The sequence below is a fragment of the Emys orbicularis genome (genome assembly GCF_028017835.1).
Source record: "Emys orbicularis isolate rEmyOrb1 chromosome 21 unlocalized genomic scaffold, rEmyOrb1.hap1 SUPER_21_unloc_1, whole genome shotgun sequence".
In the NCBI taxonomy this organism is placed as follows: Eukaryota; Metazoa; Chordata; order Testudines; family Emydidae; genus Emys; species Emys orbicularis.
Genome location: NW_027045151.1, coordinates 561,657 through 581,681, shown reverse-complemented (window position 1 = coordinate 581,681; position 20,025 = coordinate 561,657). Strand labels below are relative to the sequence as shown.

Here is a 20,025-nt window from a genome sequence, read left to right as displayed (position 1 = left end):
CTCCTCCGCCCCTGGGACCACTCGCTGCGATCCCCCGGGGGACCCTGTTACTGCAAAAGTCCTTCTCGCTGGTCACACACTCCCAGGGGTGATAACCGTCTCTCTCTGACTCCTCAGCACGCCTGGTCCCCGTCAATCCCCTTTCGTTTTACTTCTCCCCAGTCACTTACTGCAGGAAGCGCCGTCCACGGGGTGCAGTAGATCCCGCCGCTGCCACCAGTTGTCACGGAGTAAAGGGGGACTCAGGGCCCTGCACCCCCGGCTTCCTGCGATTCACCATGACTCTCAGCCAGCCAGTAAAGCAGAAGGTTTATTTAGACGACAGGAATACAGTCCGAGACAGGTCTTGCAGGCACAGACAACAGGACCCCCTCAGTTAGGTCCATCTTGGGGTCCTCGGGCACCCCAGCCCCCCTCCAGAGGTCAGAGCCCTCCCTGCCTGCCAGCCACCTCACCAGCCAGCTTCCCCGACTCTGCCTTCAGCGACCCCTCCCACAGCCTTTGTTCAGTTTCCCGGGCAAAGGTGTCACCTCGCCCCAGCCCCCTCCTGGGTTCTCATGTTACAGGCTCAGGTATTTTCAGTCAGACTCCCATCCCCCAATGCAGACTATCCCAGCCACACTCCCCTGTCAGCACTCACAGACCGCAGTAGGAACAGTCCCAGTTCGTCACAGTCCCCTACTAGGGGGTCCGAATCTGGGTACATTATTCCTCGGGGGAGGCCCGGTGCTACCTCTGCCGGGCGACGGGGCACATCCAGAGGGACTGTCCCTTGGCCTGGCACAGAGGAGCATCTGGGACCCTCAAGCTCCTGGTTGCCTGGCATCCGTAGTCACCCCTCCTTCTTCCCAGCCTACCACCGCTCCCACTCGGGCCCCGGGGGCAATCCCACCCCTGTACGCCTGGGCGGGCGGGCCCCACCTCCACTGTGCATGGTCCAAGGGGTCCGTGGAGGAGTGTGCGGTGGGGTTATCGCTGGGTGTGGGAGAAGGCCCATCCCAGGGTCAGTTTTCTCTTCCCCATGCTGCCCCCCTACTACTCTCCCGACGTCCCATCCATAGGTGCTGACTGCGTGGGTGCTCTGGGGCTGGAGCACCCACGGGGGAAAACTGATGGGTGCGGAGCACCCATCGGCAGCTCCCCACGCCCCTGCCTCAACTCACCTCTGCCTCCACCTTCTCCCCTGAGCGCGCCGCCAGATCCTGCTTCTCCTCCCTCCCTCCCAGCGCTTGGGCCGCGAAACAGCTGTTTCGCGGAAGCCTGGGAGGGAGGGGGGAGGAAGAGGAATCCGGCGTGCTTGGGGAAGAGGCGGGGATTTGGGGAGGGATCCAATGGGGCAGGGAGGGGGCGGAGTCGGGGCAGGGCCGGGGGGGTATGGGGACAGGGCGGGGATTTGGGGAGGGATCCAATGGGGCAGGGAGGGGCAGAGTCGGGGGGTGCAAGCCCCCACCCTCACCAACAAAAGTTGGGGCATGTGGTCCCATCCCATCGTCCTGCCCCTGCTAGACCTTGGAGTGCTGGGTCCTCGTTCGGTGCAAGCGGAGGGGGCGGAAGCCCCCTGTAAGACCAGGAAGGGGGCCGCTGGGAGCGAGCCTTCTGTCTTGCCCCCAGATACGCTCCGACCACCGGAGCCGGCTGGCGGTGTCGTGGCAGCAATGAGGAGCAGTGCTGCCCCTCTTCTGGAGTCCCTCCTCGTGGGGCCCTCGGCTGGAGCCTCTCCCACCCCCTTGCCATCCGTGCCCCCCCATCGGCACCAGGGCAAGCGTTGCCTCAGATGCCGGCAGGGAGGCCTCTGGGGTAGTGGGTGGAGACTTCTCCATTTTCAAGGAGATCGAGGCCCTGGGTCTGACCCCAGTTACCCAGGGGGAGGACGACCTTCCGTCAGCGAGCCTCCATCTGGCGGCTTTGTGCTGCCCCCGCCCCCCTTCCCACAGCTGCTGCTCCTCTTCTTACTCCCGGGGAGCTCCCGGACTCATCTACCTGCCCGGCCGCGGATGGCACCTCGCTAGTGGCTACCGAGCCCACTGAGGCGACGGCTGGTGCCACGTATCCGGGCGGAGCTCCTCTGGGCGGCGTCCGCTGGCTCCCTTGACACATTCGAGGAGCAGTGGGCGCTGTCCGGGGTTCTCTGCTTGGTGTCCCCTTCTGCTTCCCTTTGTTTGACACTTTGAGCTTCACACCTGTCCCTGTTACATTTTCGGTTGTCCCCCGTCATTATTTGAGTTCCTGGACCTTGCGGACCCTCCCCACAGGCTGAGGGAGGGTCCTTTAGCAGTGGGTGGGTTCCTGGGGCCCAATATGACCACTCTCACACTGCTCCTTGGCCCTGCTGTGGCAATATTTTCACTTTCATTTTCACTCCTACTCAATTATCTCTCGAAGTGGAGAGGAGCCACAGAACCAAACGTCTCCGCGTTTCTCTCCCCCGCCCTGAGTTAGCAGCAGTCTGGTTTGCGAGCCAAAATGGAACTTAAGAAGAAACTTGTTGAGACTTGGCAAAAGGAAATTAGAATTGCAGCTGCTTCATTTGGCTCATTAATTTTGGTAGGGATCGAAAAAATAATGGAAGTTGAATTTAAATGTCCTCCAAAGAAGACCTTGAGAGACTGGTACGGCGTCCTCTATTTTGTTGTTCCAGCTGTGGGTTTGTTTTTCCTGAGCGCGGCTTTTCAGCCAAAATTTCTCAAGAGATGTTGCCATAGCTGTAATCACTGTTTTGGGTCTTCCTTTAAGCTTTTCTTGCCTTCTCTTATATGGATTGTCATTCTTCTCCTGGATGGAAGATACGTGGCTTGTCTGTGTAAAACATCTGAAGAAGACATCACAGCAGACAATACAGAACAGCCCAGTGACTGTTATATAAAATCACAGGTAAGGTTCTCCCATTGCAAATCTCTCATGAGAAACTCAACCATCTCTGGCATTTTGCTCTCCGCTGTCTTGGGTTCTTGGTCTAGTCTGGAATTTTTTCAGTTTCAAATGTTTAATACGGACTGGCTAAAACGAGTTCTCTAACAGGTTTCAGTGTTTAAAAAGACGCTAGCCAATGGAGATGAGACAGTTACAAATACAGGGTTGAAAAAAGTACCTTGATCCAAAGCCTGGGTCAGCCATGAAATGTTAGCATTGTATAAGAACGATTGGCAAATGCTATGGGAGATGTATTGATTTCCATTTTCTAAAATGTATTGCTTTGCGGCACTCAGGCAATAAATAAAAACACACACAACAGATCCAAAATAGAGAGTTAATTCAAAGCATATGTAAAATAGGTCACATTAAAAGAATATTGAGGTTGGAAGTCAAATGCTCTGAAGTTAGGAAATGCCGGCTTGATGGTTGCCTGTGTGGCCTTGGTTATGCTGCAGTCTTTAAGTACACGATCACACGCTGTTTTTCCAGGTGACCCCTGTTGTCAAAAGAACGTCTCAGCAGCACTGAAACATATGGGATCACAGCCACCGTTTCGTACGCTGCTTTCTTCACTTTTCGGCTTTGTCTAGCGTAGGAAAAGAGGATCATTCGTGGGGTTGCTTTGTACAGTCGAACCTCAGAGTTACGAACCTCTCGGGAATGGAGGTTGTTCGTGACTCTGAAACGTACGTGACTCTGAACGAAACGCTGACCATTGACTGAGTACAGCTTTACTATACAATGCTGCTTTCCCTTTACGTTTAACACAGCACTGTCCTGTAGTTGCGGGTTTGTTTGTTTTGGTCTCTGCTGCTGTCTGATTGTGCATTTCCAAAGGAGGTGTGTGGTTGACTGGTCTGTTCGTAACTCTGAGGTTCAATGATATTGTGGTAACATCTCAGAGGCCGAGTCACAGCCCCGGGCACCCACTCAGCACCCACTGGCCGACCCCACCAATCAGGTCCTCCCCCCAGCAGCTCCCGCCCACCTCTGATCAGCTGTTCATTGGCGGGCTGGGCACGCTTGGGGGAGGGGGTGAAACAGGGCAGGAAGAGGCGGGGTGGGGGTCTGGGGGAAGGGGTGGAGTGAGGGAGGGGTCTGGGGCGGAGCGGGGGTCAAGCAGAAAGTTGGCGCCTCTGGCAGGGAAAGTGGGGGAGGATAAGTGTCTGTCAGTCTCACATTCTCCCCTCGACCCGGATCGTTTTGAAATGTGATGTGTTATGGGGCGTGGGGCAGGGGAGGGATCCAGATTGCTAAATTATACTCACGATATTTTACAAACTGAGGTTTGTATAACTAGATTGTGCCAGTAAATACTCCAAGGCTTGATTCACGCCTGCCTGTGCACAGGGACAATAAACTGTACGTCCCCCTGTCCCTACCCCTGGTGGTGGGACACCAAACATTTGTGAAGAAAAAGTCCAATGTAAATAACACATCTGAATGTGCTGATTTTTTTTCCTCCCCAGATTGCGGGTCTAGGCATCAGTCTCGGGATTGTCTTATTTTTTTCCATATACAAGTGCTCAAACTGCGGTGAAAGCGATGAGACACAAGATCAACATGAAATGGAGGAAACTCTGACCAGAAAGCAAAAATGTATGCAGAAATTAGTGACGGACATCGTGGAACCTCATGTCTCAGTTTGTTTGGACAAAGTTTTGGCTGTTATTGAGGAAGAGGGTTCATGTGCTCGAAGTTAAGCCGTTCATGAGTAGAGTGACCAGCTAGCACAGGGGTGGGCAAACATTTTGGCCCGAGGGCCACATCGGGTTTGCAAAACTGTATGGAGGGCCGGGTAGGGAAGGCTGTGCCTTCCAAAACAGCCTGGCCCCGACCACCTGTTCACCCCCTCCCACTTCTCGCCCCCTGGCTGCCCCCCTCAGAACCCCCAACTCATCCAACACCCCCTTCTCCTTGTCCCCCTCCCGGGACCTCTGCCATTAACCGCCCCCCGGGACCCCACCCCCTATCCAACCCCCCCCCCTGCTCCCTGTCCCCTGATTGCCCCAACCCCTATTCACACCCCTACCCCTGACAGGCCCCCCGGGACTCCCTCGCCTATCCAACGCCCCCTCCCCATCCCCTGACTGTCCCCCCCACCCCTCAGAACCTCCCCCCCAGCAGGCCAGAGCGCTATTAGCGCGGCACACTGAGGCTGTGTGGGGGGGGACACAGCAGGGGAGGGGCTGGGGGCTTGCAGGACAGTCCCGCAGGCCGGATGTGGCCCGCGGGCCGTAGTTTGCCTACCTCTGAGCTAGCAAGTGTGGAAAATTGTGCCAGAGTGTATGTGTGGGTGTAACAGCCCTTTATATCAGGACATCTGGTCACCCTGTTATGAACAGACAGCAGAGATCTACAGATTAGCTGCTGATTTCAAATATTCCTGTAATCCCACCTTTATGGTAAGTGTCCCATATGAACAGAACAGAACAAAAAACAATTGGTTTTTTTTTTATAAACATACAGCTAAGAGGTAGCATAAAATCCCTTCTGGGTAGCTGTACTGAATCTTTACCTGTAAGGGGTAAGAAGCTTAAATAAGCTAGTTGGCCCCTGACCAAAAGGGCCAATGAGAAAATAAGATACTTTCAAATCTGGGGGGCGGGGGGAGGGTTTGTTTGTGCTTTTTTTGTTTGTTCCTCTCTGGACGGAGAGAGAGACCAGGCTGGAAAACCTCTCCTAAAAACATACCTAAAATGAGCATCTAAGATTACAAAAATTGTAAGTAATGGCAAGGAAATGCATTAGATTATCTTTTGTTTTGGCTTGTGAATTTTCCCTGTGCTAAGAGGTAGTTTATTCCTGGTTTTAGAACTGTAAAGCTAAGTTCAGAGGGGAGTCCTCTGTGTTTTAAATCTTTTTATCACCCTGTAAAGTTACCTTCCATCCTGATTTTACAGAAGCGCTTTTTTGTTTACTTTTTTCTTTATAATAAAGTTCTTCTTTTAAAAACTTGATTGATTTTAGTGTCCTAAAGATAAAGGGTCTGGTCTGTACTTATATTAAAGGCAATTGGTTGGTATATTATTCCCAAGCCTCCCAAGGAAAGGGGGTGAAAGGGCTTGGGGGGATATTTTGGGGAAATAGGAACTCCAATTGGTCCTTTTCCTGAATCTTTGTCTAAATCACTTGGTGGTGGCAGCAATACCGTCCAAGGACAAGGGAAGGATTTGTGCCTTGGGGAAGTTTTTAACCTAAGCTGGTAAAAATAAGCTTAGGGGGGGGTTCATGTGGTCCCCACGTCTGTACCCCAGAGTTCTGAGCCCTGTCCCCCGCCCCCGCTGCTCTGTGGAGATGGGGTCAGGAACGGGGGACGGGGACACCCTGACAACAGCATCCCTCTTCCCCCTCCCCCTACCCCTCCCCTCCTGCACATAGGGTGACCAGACAGCAGGTGTGAAAAATCAGGACAGGGGGTGGGGGGTAATAGGAGCCTCTATATGAAAAAGATCCAAAAATCAGAACTGTCCCTATAAAATCAGGACATCTGGTCACCCTACCTGCACAGCAAGCAGGAGGCTCCCGGAGCAGCTCCAAGGCAGAGGGCAGGAGCAGCACATGGCAGAGGGGGGGGACACCTGAACTGCCCAGCAATTGATAGCCTGCTGGCTGGCAGCCGCACAGGGAACATAGGGGAGCTGATAGGGGGGCTGTCGGCCCACCCTGGTTCCAAGCCCCCACCAGCTAGCTCCAACGGGCTGCTCCTTCTGCAAGCAGTGGACTGTGATTAATCTCTGAGCAAAAGTATTGCCAAGCTTAAAATGAACAAAGGTGTTGTCGATGTTAGGCCTCAAACTTCTGCTTTGCAGAGGTGAAAAGGACAAGCTTTGCAGAAGTAAGCTAAGACTTGTGGTCAAAACGCGCTGCAACCAGATAACACTTTCTAACTCCTATAAAGCGAGATAAGTTGTGCCCCCCAGGCACAGCTTGTCTAACCCACCATTAAAACAATTGGCTACAAGGAGATAAGTAAACATAAATTATACGGTCAAAGCGACACAAGGAGATAAGTAAGCATAAATTATACAGCCAAGGCAACAACGTTAACCACATTAAAGATTTGGCTGACCCTAATTGGTCAGTCTGTTTTAAGACACGGCCAACAGATCAGATAAAAAGGACGAAGGCATGGGACTGTGTGTGTATTTCGGTCATAAGGGAAACCTGACCCACACCCCCTGAACCGAAGGGACATTCACTGGTTGACTGTCTGTACCTGGCCAGTGCGAAAAACGGCCGACTGAAGGGTAACGTATTTTCGGGCAAATTCAGGGTAAGGTTATGGAGTAAAGAAGTCTGGTTGCTCAGGCAGAATTGATCTCAAATTGTATCGATACTATAGTGTTCAGACTAGTAGTAAATAGGTAATGAATAATAACTTTACATGTACTTGTGCTTGTCTTCAGTATAACTTGCCATTTATATTAATCCTTATTCAGTGCTGGTCTTTAATCTTGCTTTTCTTATTTTGTCCATGTTGCCTTTATAGTCGAAAGTCATTAAAAACCTTTTTTGAGGAATAATCTTAATTTTTCTTATACGGGCACTACTCAACCTCATTACATCTGTGTTGGGTGGTGGGAAGTAGTGATCACCCAGGGCCCAATTAGGGTCCTGACACGTGCCTCCATCTTCCTTTATCTCCGCATGGACAAAGCAGGCGGCTGCCAAACAACACTATAAGGGAGCATTGGGCAACTTTAAACGAGCACGTTCTCTAATTCAGAGGTTCTCAAACTGTGGTCCACAGACCACCACTGGTCCGCGAGCTCCATTCAGGTGGTCCGTGGATAGTTCCCTCTAAAGAGCACTCCTGGGCAGCCTCACATGAGAGAATGAAGGGCCACCCACCTAATTAGTGGAGCCGCGCGGGCGTGGCTCCTCTAATTAGGTGCCTGGACCCTGGAGAAGATGCACATGTAAGGTGAGGTGGTGGAGTTGGGGGGAATAGGGGGTAGGTGGGAGGGGGCAGTGGGGTGAGAAGAGGGGATGGGGGGAATTTGGGACGTGCAGGGCTACGGCAGCCAGAGAAAGAGGCTCAGGGCCGCGGCTGCTGGGGAGAGACCCCCCTCCTTTCCAGCCAGAGCTCAGGGGCTGCTGCGGTGGGGGACAGAGGGAGAGACCCCCCCTTCTTCCCAGTCCCAGCTTGGGGGCTGCCGCGGCGGGAGAGAGAGGGCACATCCATCACATTAGAAAGGTTAAGACTACTGATATGAAAATATGAGTTGTGTGCTTTTATGTGTAGAACAAAAAAAGTTTATTATTATTTAGGGTTTTTTTATATAGCGCTTTTATCCAAAGTGCTCTACAATAGTTCGCTAACGGTACAAACCACGTTTGGAAAGATCATTAAGGGGTCCGCCGAGACCCTCAGCAATTTTCAAAAAAAAAGTTTGAGAGCCACTGCTCTGATTGATCAGCAACATATCAACAACACAACGTTAACGGGGACAACTTTAAGTGAGGAGTTACTGTCTATTGGCTTACAAGGCAGGTGTGTGGGGGGGGACTTGGATCTGTTCTGGGCACCACCAAAAATGATACAAACCTGCCGCCCCTGGGTGTGTTATGTACGTGTCGCTCTGAAGGGGCACTTCAAATACTGCAGCCCCGAGCACTCGGACCAAGGTTGCAGCCATCACAGTGTTCCCCAGCAAGAACAACACGAATCAATAGACAATCAATACATCAGACGGCCCATTTTTTTATGGAGTCCAGGGAGCGTTCGCTTACACCAGAGGCACGGACTGCTCAGCACTCACCGGCAGCCCCCCCGATCAGCTCCTCCCCGCCAGGGCCGTAGCAACAAAGAACGTGGCCCCCTCCGAACATATGTCCGGGCGGGGCCCCTTACAATGCAGAAACTGGAATGCGGTATTTATTTTGCCACTTTTAGGGGCCCCCTTCCTTGCAGGGCCCCCTCCGGTCGGAGGGTACGGAGGGCGCTCGCTACGCCTCTGCTCCCCGCAGCACCTCCCGTCGGCCGCGATCAGCTGGAGGACATGCCAAGTGGGTGCTCAGATATCCGTTCACTTTCCCTGCTGCTGGTGTGTAACAAATTTCCTTAATCCCTTTCTTATCAGAGACTTTCTAAGTTTGATTCTTTTCAAGGCCAGTATTTCATTATTTGCCCCTAGCGTCAGTTGGGATTTCCCCTTTTCAGCCATTTCTCTTAATAGCCCAAAGTCCTGCTCTGGTTTAGATCTCGTCACATTTCTCTTTCCTAGGGCCGGATCTTTCCTTCTTCCTTCCAGAGCGCAACCATGAAAAACCAGGCTCCCCAAACCCTCTGGGCCGACCCGCTCATCGGGTCCCAATCGACATACGACACCAACCCCACCCTCCAGGGGCAGCCTTCCCTTGGATCGCCAACCTCCCTTCCGAGCACGAAGGAAGCGGGCACCGAGGAGGGTGACCAGACAGCAAGTGTGAAAAATCGGGAGAGGGTGGGAAGTAAGAGACGCCGATGTAAGAAAAAGCCTCAACTATCGGGACTGTCCCCATAACATCAGGACATCTGCTTTGAGCAGGGGGTTGGACTAGATACCTCCTGAGGTCCCTTCCAACCCTGATCTTCTATGAGTCTATGATCTGGTCACCCTAGCGCCGAGTGAGAGGGGACCGAATTGGGGCTTGGGGAGAATCAAGCGGAGGGGGGCATAACTGGTGGGGGGACTCTCACGGGAAGACTGTGCTCCCGCCCCGGCAGCCAGGGCCAGCAAGGAATGACAACAATAAGAACGCTTTGTTCGTGTGTGACCAAAGCAGGGTCGACTTTTAATTCTCAGCCACGTCTTGCTTCCGCCATGTAAGCTGGGCCTGTGAGGTCAAGGGGCCCTGAGGCTCCACCTCTGTTGTAAACAAAGCACCTTAGCAAGTCCTCTGTGGGTCTTTCACCCCGAGAGTCAACAGGAAGTGGGTTGGGCGCCTATTGACACAGGAAAGGCAGCGGCTGCCTGCACTCACGCTTATTTCCTGAGCGAATGGAGGCGGAAAGAGAGAGAGAGAGCCATGGGGGACTTCGGCCCACGGCAGACAATTCTCCCAATTCAGGGCTGGTCATCGGAGGTGGCCCGAGAGCTGCCCCACAGCCGGTCCCGTGGTGCTACGGGTCGCACGCTGACTCCTCTGAGTGCAAATCCCCGTGGATGTGCTGGCACGAGGGATGGAGGCCCCTATGTCTCACCTGCTGTTTGTGCAACCCATGTGCCTCATGGGGAGATCTCTCTGGTGTGTCTGGGCCGTTGGTGCAAGGCAGATTTAGCCCTTCACCTTTGGGGGGGTAGTTTTGGGTCTGCTCCAATAGGCTCCCTGCTGCTGGGGCCAGACGCCATGGCAGCAAGCAGTCAGGGCAGGGGGCAGGGCTGTCCCTAGGGGGGCCCGGGTGTCCATCTGCCGGGGGGAGCTCCCCACGTCTCCGTCCAGGCCACGCCCCCACCCCACTGAGGCGTGTGCCTCAGTTTCCCCTGCGTACCGCATGATTTACCGGGGGGAGGGGGAAAGGGCTTTTCTTTGCAGAAGAATCCAGAGATCCTGCACCCTCCCACCCTCCCCCCGGACAACGGCCTGGCGATTCGTTCCCTAGCAACCGACGACCCTGGCCCTCTGCATGGGGGGCCCGGCGGGAGAACAAAGAGCGAGTCGGGAGGAGACCAGGTGACCTTGTTAGCCCTGGCTCCGGGTACCGGGCTGGGGTGGGCCCCGGGCCCTGATCTGTTTTCACTGGAGGGTTTTCATTCACTTCACTTCACCGGTTTCACTTCACAGGGTCTCGGACCAGGTTCTCGGGGCCCTGCCAGCCTGCGCGGGCGTCTGACCAGAGACACACAGCGAGAAGATTTCAACCAACGGGCTTTATAAATTCGTGTGAACGGACAGACAGACACAGGAAGGACAGACGCCCCCCGTGGGGGAGACACGCTCGGGCCTCACAGATTACAACTCTCAACCCACTCGGTCAGGTCCTGCTTTTCGCAATGTTCCTTCCAGTCGTCCCTGAAGGAGAGGAAGTGATAGATGAGATGGGGGGTCACCAGGACGGTAACACTGACAGAGAACCTGTGGGGATGGCTCGGCCGGCGCTGGGATGCAGCCACTTCTGGGCGGGGCAGATGGAGAACGGCCGCACATAACGACACACGGGGATGGCTCGCCCGGTGCTGAGGTGCAGCCACCTCTGGGGCGGGGCAACTGCCGAACACCCACACATAATGCCACACAGGGAGGTCTCGTCCAGTGCCGAGATGCAGAATTCCTCTGTTGGGAATACCCCACCGCCCAGGGAGCCCCCTTACCAAGCCTCCATGCCCTGAGGATCCTGCGCCACTCTCTTCACACAGTTGATGTCGTCCTTGATGTCGGGGTTCAGTAAATCTAGGAGCAAGGGAGGGAGGGTAAGGCAGGGATGGGCCCCCTTGGGGAGGCTGCAGAGGTGGGGCGGCTGGGATGAAAGGGGAGGGGTTCAGATCGGCTCCAACCACACCTCACCAAATCCACCACCACCCCGAATCCCCGCTGCCCCCCGGTGTCTGTTCCCACCGCACCCCCTAACACGCCCCCCAGCACGGCGTGGCAGGCAGGGAAAATACCCCAGATCCTGGGGGGCTTCAGGACGCAGGAGTGGTTAGAAGCATGATTGGGTGTCGCACAGGAATGTCCCAGAGCACGGTGCCCCACTGCTGAGCCCCCCCACTGACCCCAAAGCATGGTTCCCCCCCACTGACCCCCTGCCTGACCCCTGCAGCCCGGTGCCCCCCGCTGAGCCCCCACTGACCCCCCGCCCGCCCCCTGCAGCCCGGTGCCCCCTGGCGGCCTCACCCTGGCAGCGCACATGGCACAGGTTTTCCGACGGGCCCTTGGCATCCTGGCACCACCAGCCGCTGTTGATCTGGAAGATGCCGTAGTCGGAGCTGCCGTCCGCATTGGCCCCCACGGCCTCCGTGTCGAAGCCACTCGTGTAGAACGCCAGGCAGACCCCTGGGGGGCACAGCCCCATAGAGATGGGGAGAGGTGTGGGGGGGGCACAGCCCCATAGAGACAGGGAGCGGTGGGGGGGGGCACAGCCCCATAGAGACGGGGAGAGGTGGGGGGTGCACAGCCCCATAGAGACAGGGAGCGGTGGGGGGGGCACAGCCCCATAGAGACGGGGAGAGGTGGGGGGTGCACAGCCCCATAGAGACGGAGAACGGTGGGGGGGGGGCACAGCCCCATAGAGACAGGGAGTGGTGGGGGGGGGCACAGCCCCATAGAGATGGGGAACGGTGGGGGGGGGGCACAGCCCCATAGACGAGCACATGGGGAGCAGTGCGGGAGGGACCCACTGCCCCATCGAGGAGCCCGTGGGGCAGGGCCGAGGGCTCACTCACAGTTGGCCAGGCTGTATCCCTCGTATCCGTCCATCCCGCCGTCCTGCAGCATCTGCGCCAGCTCACAGCGGGAGAAGATCTTCCCCCGGCCCCCCGCACTTAGGCAGGCCAGCAGGGTCACCAGCCCCAGGACCCCCATCCCCGCAGGGGGGAGCAGCCGGTGTGAGGATCGAGGGGAGCTGAGACAGGGCGCTCCGGGAACAGGCCAGTGGCTCCGTCGGGGCCGCGCTGCAAAGAGAAAGCGATGGAGAGATGGGGGGGGGGATGTATGGGGCTGGGCAGCGGCTGGGAGCTGTATGGGGACTCCCCTGCTCTCCGTGGCCGGGGGTCATGGCCTCCCTTCTAGAACGCCCAGCGGTGTCATGAAGGCCCCGTGTTCTAGAACCGCCCCTCGGGGTTCTAGGAAAGGGAGTGACTCCGAATTGACCCGGGCACAGGGGTGAGGGCCGATTCCCGCCCCACCCCCACTGCAAGCAGGGCTGACTTCAGCTGGAGACAGGCCGCAGTGCGACCCCAGGATCGCTCGGTGCCGCCGGGCCGGGGGCGCTGGGCGTAGGGTGACCAGATGTCCCCATTTTATAGGGACAGTCCCGATATTTGGGGCTTTGTCCTATATAGGTGCCTATTACCCCCCCACCCCATCCCGATGTTTCCCACTTGCTGTCTGGTCACCCTAGTTTCACGGGGATCCCCTGGCTCCGCTCTGCGCCCGATCGATCCTTCACTAAGGGGCGGCGTGGTAGGTCGCTCCCAAGAGCCAGTCGCCCTCTGCTGGCAGATCTACAGATTCTGGGGCCTTTGTGATTTTAGTCCGACCTCCTGTCTGTCAGGCCCGGGACCTTCCCCACAATAATTCCCGGAGCAGAAACACGGCCCAGTTTGATTTAAAAACGGCCAGGGATGGAGAAGCCAACGCCCGCTTTGGGAAAGTGTCCAGATGGGTAATTGCTCCCAGTGTTAAAAAAAATTACACCTTCTTTCCAGGCTGAATTTGACTAGCTTCCACTTAGACCTTTGTCTGCTAGATCGAAGAGCCTGTTATTAAATATTAGTCCGCTAAGTGGGCACCTTGCTGGCTACACCCAGTCCTCCAATTTATCAAGATCCCTTTCAATGTTAGCTCTGTCCTCCCAAGGACAGACCCCCTCGCTTGCAAACCCCCCTCGCTTTGTATCATCTGCAGATCGGATCCGTCTCCTCTCTATTCCTACCGCTGGGAAATGACACCGGACCCAGAACAGTTCCCTGTGAAGACATATAAAATGCTGGGGGCTAAATTAGCTGCTGCCACTCAAGCAAAAGATCTTGGAGTCAGTGTGGATAGTTCTCTGAAAACGGCAGCAGTGAAAAAAGCGCACAGAATGGTGGGAGTCATTAAGAAAGGGAGAGATAATAGGACAGAAAATATCATATTGCCTCTATATAAATCCATGGTACGCCCACATTTGGAATACTGTGTGCAGATGTGGTCGCCCCATCTCAGAAAAGATAGATTGGAATTGAGGTTCAGAAAAAGGCAACAAAAATTATTAGGGGTCTGGCACGGCTGCCGTATGAGGAGAGATTAATAAGACTGGGACTTTTCAGCTTGGAAAAGAAACAACTCAGGGGGGATATGATCGAGGTCTATAAAATCATGACTGGGGTGGAGAAAGTAAATCAGGACGTGTTATTTACTCCTTCTCAGAACACAAGAACTAGGGGTCACCCAATGAAATGAACAGGCAGCAGGTTTAACACACAAAAAAGGAAGTATTTTTTCACACAACGCACAGTCAACCTGTGGAACTCCTTGCCAGAGGATGTTGTGAAGGCCAAGACTATAACAGAGTTCAGAAAAGAACTAGATAAGTTCATGGTGGATCGGTCCATCAATGGCTATTAGCCAGGCTGGGCAGGGATGGTGTCCCCAGCCTCTGTTTGCCAGAAGCTGGGAATGGGCGACAGGGGATGGATCACTTGATGATTGATTCCCTGTTCTGTTCATTCCCTCTGGGGCACCTGGCACTGGGCACTGTCAGAGACAGGACACTGGGTTGGATGGACCCAGTCTGGCCGTTCCTTCAGGGAGGTTCCCACTCCCCTCCAATCCCTCGTCCTTCCATTAATAATGACTCTTCATTTGCGGTTGTTTAACCATGTATAAAGCCACTTAATGGTAGGTCTGCTGAGCCCGCCTGTCTCCAGCTCACGTCTCAGGGTGTCATGGAAGGAAATCGGCAAGAGGAAGCCAAACTGGACCAGGTGCAGAGACCGGCAGCTGGGCTGAGCAGGGGGATGGAGGAGACTGGAGGAGGCTGGCTGGTTTTGGGGAATAAAATGAAGGCTGTAGGGGGCTCTGGTTACTCTCGATAGCTACATCGGGGGCTACGCCCCAGGGCCAGAGAAGAGCGACGGAAGCAAAGGGACGATCTAAACAAATGGGCAGAAACGTGCCACCAACCAATTCCGGCTGGAAAATAGAAGACGGTTTCTAACCATCAGCAAGGTGAGGCTCGGGACCAGCCCCCCACTAGGTGTGGGGGTGGGGGGCAAACAACATAATTACTTCGAAAAGCAAGCGGATGAGAGCAGTCACAGGCCGGCATTGCTTGTGAGAGCAGGGACAGGGCTCAGCTACCCTGGGGCTCCATTTTGGGTTACGTCGTATGTCGCTAACGTTCATGCTTCAGGGCTCCCGCTGGCCACCAGCAGGGGTCAGGAAGGGATGTTCCCCCAGGTCAGTTTGGCAGGGACCGGGGGAGGGGGGTTCCCCTTCCTCTGCAGCGTGGGATGTGGGTGATCCGCCGGGATTATCTGGGTGTCTCTCTCTTAATCCCCGCCCTGCCATTGGGGGGCCTCGGGCATTGGTGCACCCCGGTTCCACCTCTCTGCACAGCGCCGTCTCGTCTCCCATGGGCTGTGATATGCGGGTCTCGTTCGGCCATGGGGGTTGGTGCGCCGGCGCCAGGGAGTGGCCTGTGAGATCCAGAAACTCGACTGGGTGAGCTGGGCTCTTCCGGCCTTGAACTCAGAGAAGCCAGGAACACAGAAAGAGCAGGGCCCGTCCCCTCCAGCAGGGGGCAGCAGGGACACACACACATACACACACACACACACACAGCAGGGACAGTCCCCTCCAGCAGGGGGCAGCAGAGGGACACACACACACACACAGAGCAGGGCCCATCCCCTCCAGCAGGGGCCGACAGGGACACACAGAGGGAGAACATTGTATACACTCTGGGGCTGCTTTCGCCATCCGGACACGTCCCTCGCCGATCAGACCCCTCTTCCCGTCCTCTCCCCCCGCCCCAGCCTCTGGAACTCCCTCCGGGTCCCTCTGGCTGCAGCGACTGTGCCTCCTGTGGTTCCGGACACCCCCTGGCCCCATGCCGGCCCCCAGCCTCGACCCCAGCGACCCCACAAGCCCAGCGAACTCGGCGCTCGAAGGGACGGGTTTATTGAGCTTCCCCTTCCCCACCCATTGCGTCTAACTCTCCCTTGCGCGTGGGGGGCCCCTCGCCCCAGCCCCGCTGGTGGAGCTGGACGCAGAAGCCGGCTGGGTCCTTGGAGATGGGCGCCGAGGTCCTCTGGCCAGATCACAGGTTGCAGGAAGCCACCCAGTGACTTAGGTCCCGGCCCTTGCAATGGTCGCGCCAGGGCATCCTGACAGGGAAGAGAAGAAAGGTCAGGGGACAGGAGCAATGAAGACGCTGAGATGCAGCCACCTCTGGGGCAGGGCAGCAGAGGAACAGCTGCACATAACAGGGATGGCTCATCCAGCAATGAAGGTCAGTTTCACGTTACCCTGTGTGGTGTTACGCTATATAACACTATGGGTTGGACTGCACTGTGTTGTGTTCTCTTGTGCTACATAATCCGTCCATTTCTTGTATTGTGTAGTGATTCTTAGGGTTGCAAAAAGACAGAGCTAAGAGTGGAGATAGATAGATAGATAGATAGATAGATAGATAGATAGATAGATAGATAGATAGATAGATAGATAGAGGGGGTTTATGGGGATAGATAGATATGGGGTGTATGGGGATAGATAGATAGATAGGGTGGATGGGGATATAGATAGAGAGAGAGAGAGATGGGGTGGATGGGGATAGATAGATATGGGGTGGATGGAGATAGATAGATAGATAGATGGGGTGGATGGGGGGGATAGATAGATAGATGGGGGGGATGGGGAGGATAGCTAGATGGGGTGGATGGGGATAGATAGATAGATAGATAGATAGATAGATAGATAGATAGATAGATAGATAAAGGGGGTGTATGGGGATAGATAGATAGATAGATAGATAGATAGATAGATAGATAGATAGATAGATAGATAGATAGATAGATAGATAGATAGATAGATAAAGGGGGTGTATGGGGATAGATAGATAGATAGATAATGTTTCCCATACCAAACTCCCATCCCCTGCCAGTCCATCACGACTTTCTTGACACAATTGATGTCGTCCGCTAGGTCGGCAGTCAGTAAATCTGTGGGGAAAGAATGAGATGAGGTGTGAAGGGGGTCAGGCTGCGCGGACCCCAATCCCCCAGCTGGGCAGGCCCCCCTGTGCAGGCCTGCGGGCCAGCTATCCTGGCCCAGACCAATCTACGCTGTGCAGGGCTGCTTCACCCGGTGCAGAGATGCAGCCACCTCTGGGGTGGGGCAGCTGGGTTACTAGACTGCAGGTTGTATGTCATGCTGGGAAAGGCCACGTGGCTGGGGAAACCTATGTCCTACCTATCTATCCCCATCCACCCCCTCTAACTATCTATCCCCATCCACCCCCTCTATCTATCTATCTATCTATCTATCTATCTATCTATCTATCTATCCCCATCCACCCCCTCTATCTATCTATCCCCATACACCCCATATCTATCTATCCCCATCCACCCCCTCTATCTATCTATTGTGACAGACCCAGACCAGTGGGGTACAGGAGTCTGGTCCTATTGGGATCCAGGAAGTGGGCGGGCAAAGCCTAAGGGGGGGGTCCACAGGACCTGGAGACCAAAAAATTACGGGGGACAACTAATAAAAGAACAGGGACAGGAGTGAGGTCAAAGGGTCAAACGAAGCGAACCAGATGGGGACACCGAGCAGAGAACCCCGGACAGCGCCCACTGCTCCGTAGAGGGCAAATATACTGGTCACTGGATGAGTCGTTTTCTGTTCCCTGAGTGAGCAGAGCAGGGGCTGCACTAGAGTAATCAGGAACCTGCTAGAACCAGTTAAGGCAGGCAGGCTAATTAGGACACCTGAAGCCAATTAAGAAGAAGCTGCTAGAATCAATTAAGGCAGGCTAATCAGGGCACCTGGGTTTTAAAAGGAGCTCACTTCAGTTTGTGGTGCGAGTGTGAGGAGCTGGGAGCAAGAGGCGCAAGGAGCTGAGAGTGAGAGGGTGTGCTGCTGGAGGACTGAGGAGCACAAGCATTATCAGACACCAGGAGGAAGGTCCTGTGGTGAGAATAAGGAAGGTGTTTGGAGGAGGCCATGGGGAAGTAGCCCAGGGAGTTGTAGCTGTCATGCAGCTGTTACAGGAGGCACTATAGACAGCTGCAGTCCACAGGGCCCTGGGCTGGAACCCGGAGTAGAGGGCGGGCCCGGGTTCCCCCCAAACCTCCCAATTGACCTGGACTGCGGGTTCTTCCAGAGGGGAAGGTCTCTGGGCTGTTCCCCAACCCACATGGTGAATCTCTGAGGCAAGAAAATCCGCCAATAAGCGCAGAACCCTCCAAGATAGAGGAACTTTGTCACAGTATCTATCCCTATCCATCCCCTCCTATCTATCTGTCTATCCCCACACCCCCTCTAGCTATCCCAGACTCTCCCCTGCCCAGCTGGGCGGCCCTGTGGGGCTGGGGTCCCTGCCTCCCTCTCCCCCGGGGGGGCTGTACCACGGCAGCGCGTCTGGCACAGGTCCAGCGTGCGGCTGCGCTGGTCGCTGCACCACCGGCGGCTGTTGATCTGGAAGATCCCGTAGTCGGAGCTGCCGTCCGAGTTCTCCGTCACCGTCCCCGTGTCGAAGCGGCTGGCGTAGAAAGCCAGGCAGATCCCTGCACAGGGGGAGACATTGCAGGCAGCCCCTTGGCCTCCAGGGCAAAGAGAAAGGGGGTCCCCATCCCTCCTGGCTGGCAGGCGGGACCCCGAGCGGCTGAGAGCCCGGAGGATGGCTGGAGGCAGAGAGAATTGAGGCGGGCTGGCTCGGTCAGCTGGGCCCATTCAACCTCTACGGACCAGGGCCAGGTGCTACCCCTAGGAAGGAGGAAGGCCGGCCCGACTGGGTCGTGCAAAGCAGGGACCCTGGAAAGGGTCTGGGGTCCCCGGTGGACAAGGAGCTCAACAGGGCTCAGGAAATCCTGGGACGGGCAAACAGGAGAGAGATGCCTGGGAGCCAGGAGATGGTTTTGCCTCTGGAGCTGGCCACTGGTGAGACAGATAGTGGCAAACTGAATCCTGGTTCCCAGCCCCCCCTGCTCTAACCACTAGACCCCACTTCCCTCACAGCACCGGGGAGAGAACCCAGGAGTCCTGGGATAGTTGCGGGGGGGAATGAATTGTTGGGAGCCTCCAAGGGGAGAGCCCGAGACAGGGTGAGGGGGGAGGAGAGGATGGGGGGGGGAGGGAGGAGGAGCACGGGGGATGGGCACTCACAGTTGTCCAGGCGGTACCCCATGAACCCGTCCAGCCCCCCTCTCTGCAGCAGCCGGGCCAGCTCACAGCGACTGAACACCTTGCCCTGGGCCCCGGCGCTCAGGCAGGCCAGGACAGGAAGCAGCACCAGAGCCCTCATGGCCACAAGCCGGGGCGAGGGTGCCGGGTTCGGGGCCCCACACCCTCCGTGCCACCTGCGGGGGGATAGAGAGGCGAGGGGGCGGAGGCAGGGCGAAGGGGAGAAGTGTGACACTGGCCTCCCGCATAGAGCGGGCAAAGAACCCAGGAGTCCTGGCTCCCAGGCCCCCCTGCTCTAACCCACCATCAATCCCCTCTCCCCTCCCAGAACCGGGGAGAGAACCCAGGAGTCCTGGCTCTCAGCCCCTCCCTGCTCTAACCACTAGCCCCCACTCCCCTCCCAGAGCCAGGGAGAGAACCCAGGAGTCCTGGCTCCCAGCTCTCCCCACTAGACCCCACTCCCCTCCCAGAGAACCCAGGAGCCCTGGCTCCTAGAACCCCTCCCCCTCCCCCACTCTAACCACTAGACACACCCCCCCGCCTCTCCTGCTGGAGCCAGAATAGAACCCAGGAGTCCTGGCTCCCAGCCCCCCCAGTCTAAGGCACTTGTCCCCAAGCCGTTCCATGCCTCTGTTTCCCCGGCGGGAAGGCGATGCTGAGCGGGTCCCCCGGGGGCAGCAGTTCTGTGGGGCGCTTACAGGCCCTGCAGCACCCCAGTGACCCCCAAGCCGCACACCCGCCCCTTGCTCTGATGTGTCCCAGCCGCCCTGGGTTCTAGAACATCCCCGTGGAGACCCACTATGACATCACAGCGTGCCCCGGCCTGGAGCCGGTAGAGCCAACCCCCCATCTGCACACAGCCAGGACTCCTGGGTTCTCTCCCCGGCTCTGGGAGGGGAGTGGGGTCTAGTGATTAGAGCAAGGGGACTGGGAGCCGGGACTCCTGGGTTCCCTCCTAGCTCTCTGGCAGGGGCATTGGGCCTCAGGAGTGAGGGGCACCAGCAGCACGTGGGGAGGGGAGCCCAGACCTGGGCTGGCAAGGGGCTGGTGTTTTGTGTTATGTGCACCCATTCCTCA

The 20,025-nt window shown here is 56.1% G+C and overlaps 2 protein-coding genes across 2 annotated transcripts; both read right to left on the bottom strand.

Moving 5' to 3' along the window:
- Positions 1–10,844: 10,844 nt before the first annotated feature.
- On the bottom strand, positions 10,845–14,946 carry LOC135894940 (lysozyme C, milk isozyme-like). The gene is made up of 5 exons (XM_065422994.1): positions 14,925–14,946; positions 12,282–12,509; positions 11,734–11,892; positions 11,211–11,289; positions 10,845–10,911 (listed from the first exon to the last, which is right to left on the bottom strand). The coding sequence occupies exons 1-5, from the start codon at positions 14,944–14,946 to the stop codon at positions 10,845–10,847; spliced, it is 555 nt and encodes a 184-aa protein (XP_065279066.1).
- A 916-nt stretch (positions 14,947–15,862) lies between these two features.
- LOC135894939 (lysozyme C-like) lies at positions 15,863–19,069 on the bottom strand. The gene is made up of 4 exons (XM_065422992.1): positions 18,931–19,069; positions 18,174–18,332; positions 16,685–16,763; positions 15,863–15,929 (listed from the first exon to the last, which is right to left on the bottom strand). The coding sequence occupies exons 1-4, from the start codon at positions 19,067–19,069 to the stop codon at positions 15,863–15,865; spliced, it is 444 nt and encodes a 147-aa protein (XP_065279064.1).
- Between the last annotated feature and the right edge of the window lie 956 nt (positions 19,070–20,025).

Coding starts and splice junctions, on each gene's coding strand:
- LOC135894940 (XM_065422994.1), bottom strand. CDS start 14,946: ATGAACGTTAGCGACATACGAC. Junction 12,510..14,924: donor GAACGTTAGCGACATACGAC/GTAACCCAAAAT, acceptor TTCTCTTTGCAG/CGCGGCCCCGACGGAGCCAC. Junction 10,912..11,210: donor CCTCAGGGCATGGAGGCTTG/GTAAGGGGGCTC, acceptor CCTCTCCTTCAG/GGACGACTGGAAGGAACATT.
- LOC135894939 (XM_065422992.1), bottom strand. CDS start 19,069: ATGAGGGCTCTGGTGCTGCTTCCTGTCCTGGCCTGCCTGAGCGCCGGG. Junction 16,764..18,173: donor GTGCCAGACGCGCTGCCGTG/GTACAGCCCCCC, acceptor CTTTCCCCACAG/ATTTACTGACTGCCGACCTA. Junction 15,930..16,684: donor TGGCAGGGGATGGGAGTTTG/GTATGGGAAACA, acceptor CTTCCCTGTCAG/GATGCCCTGGCGCGACCATT.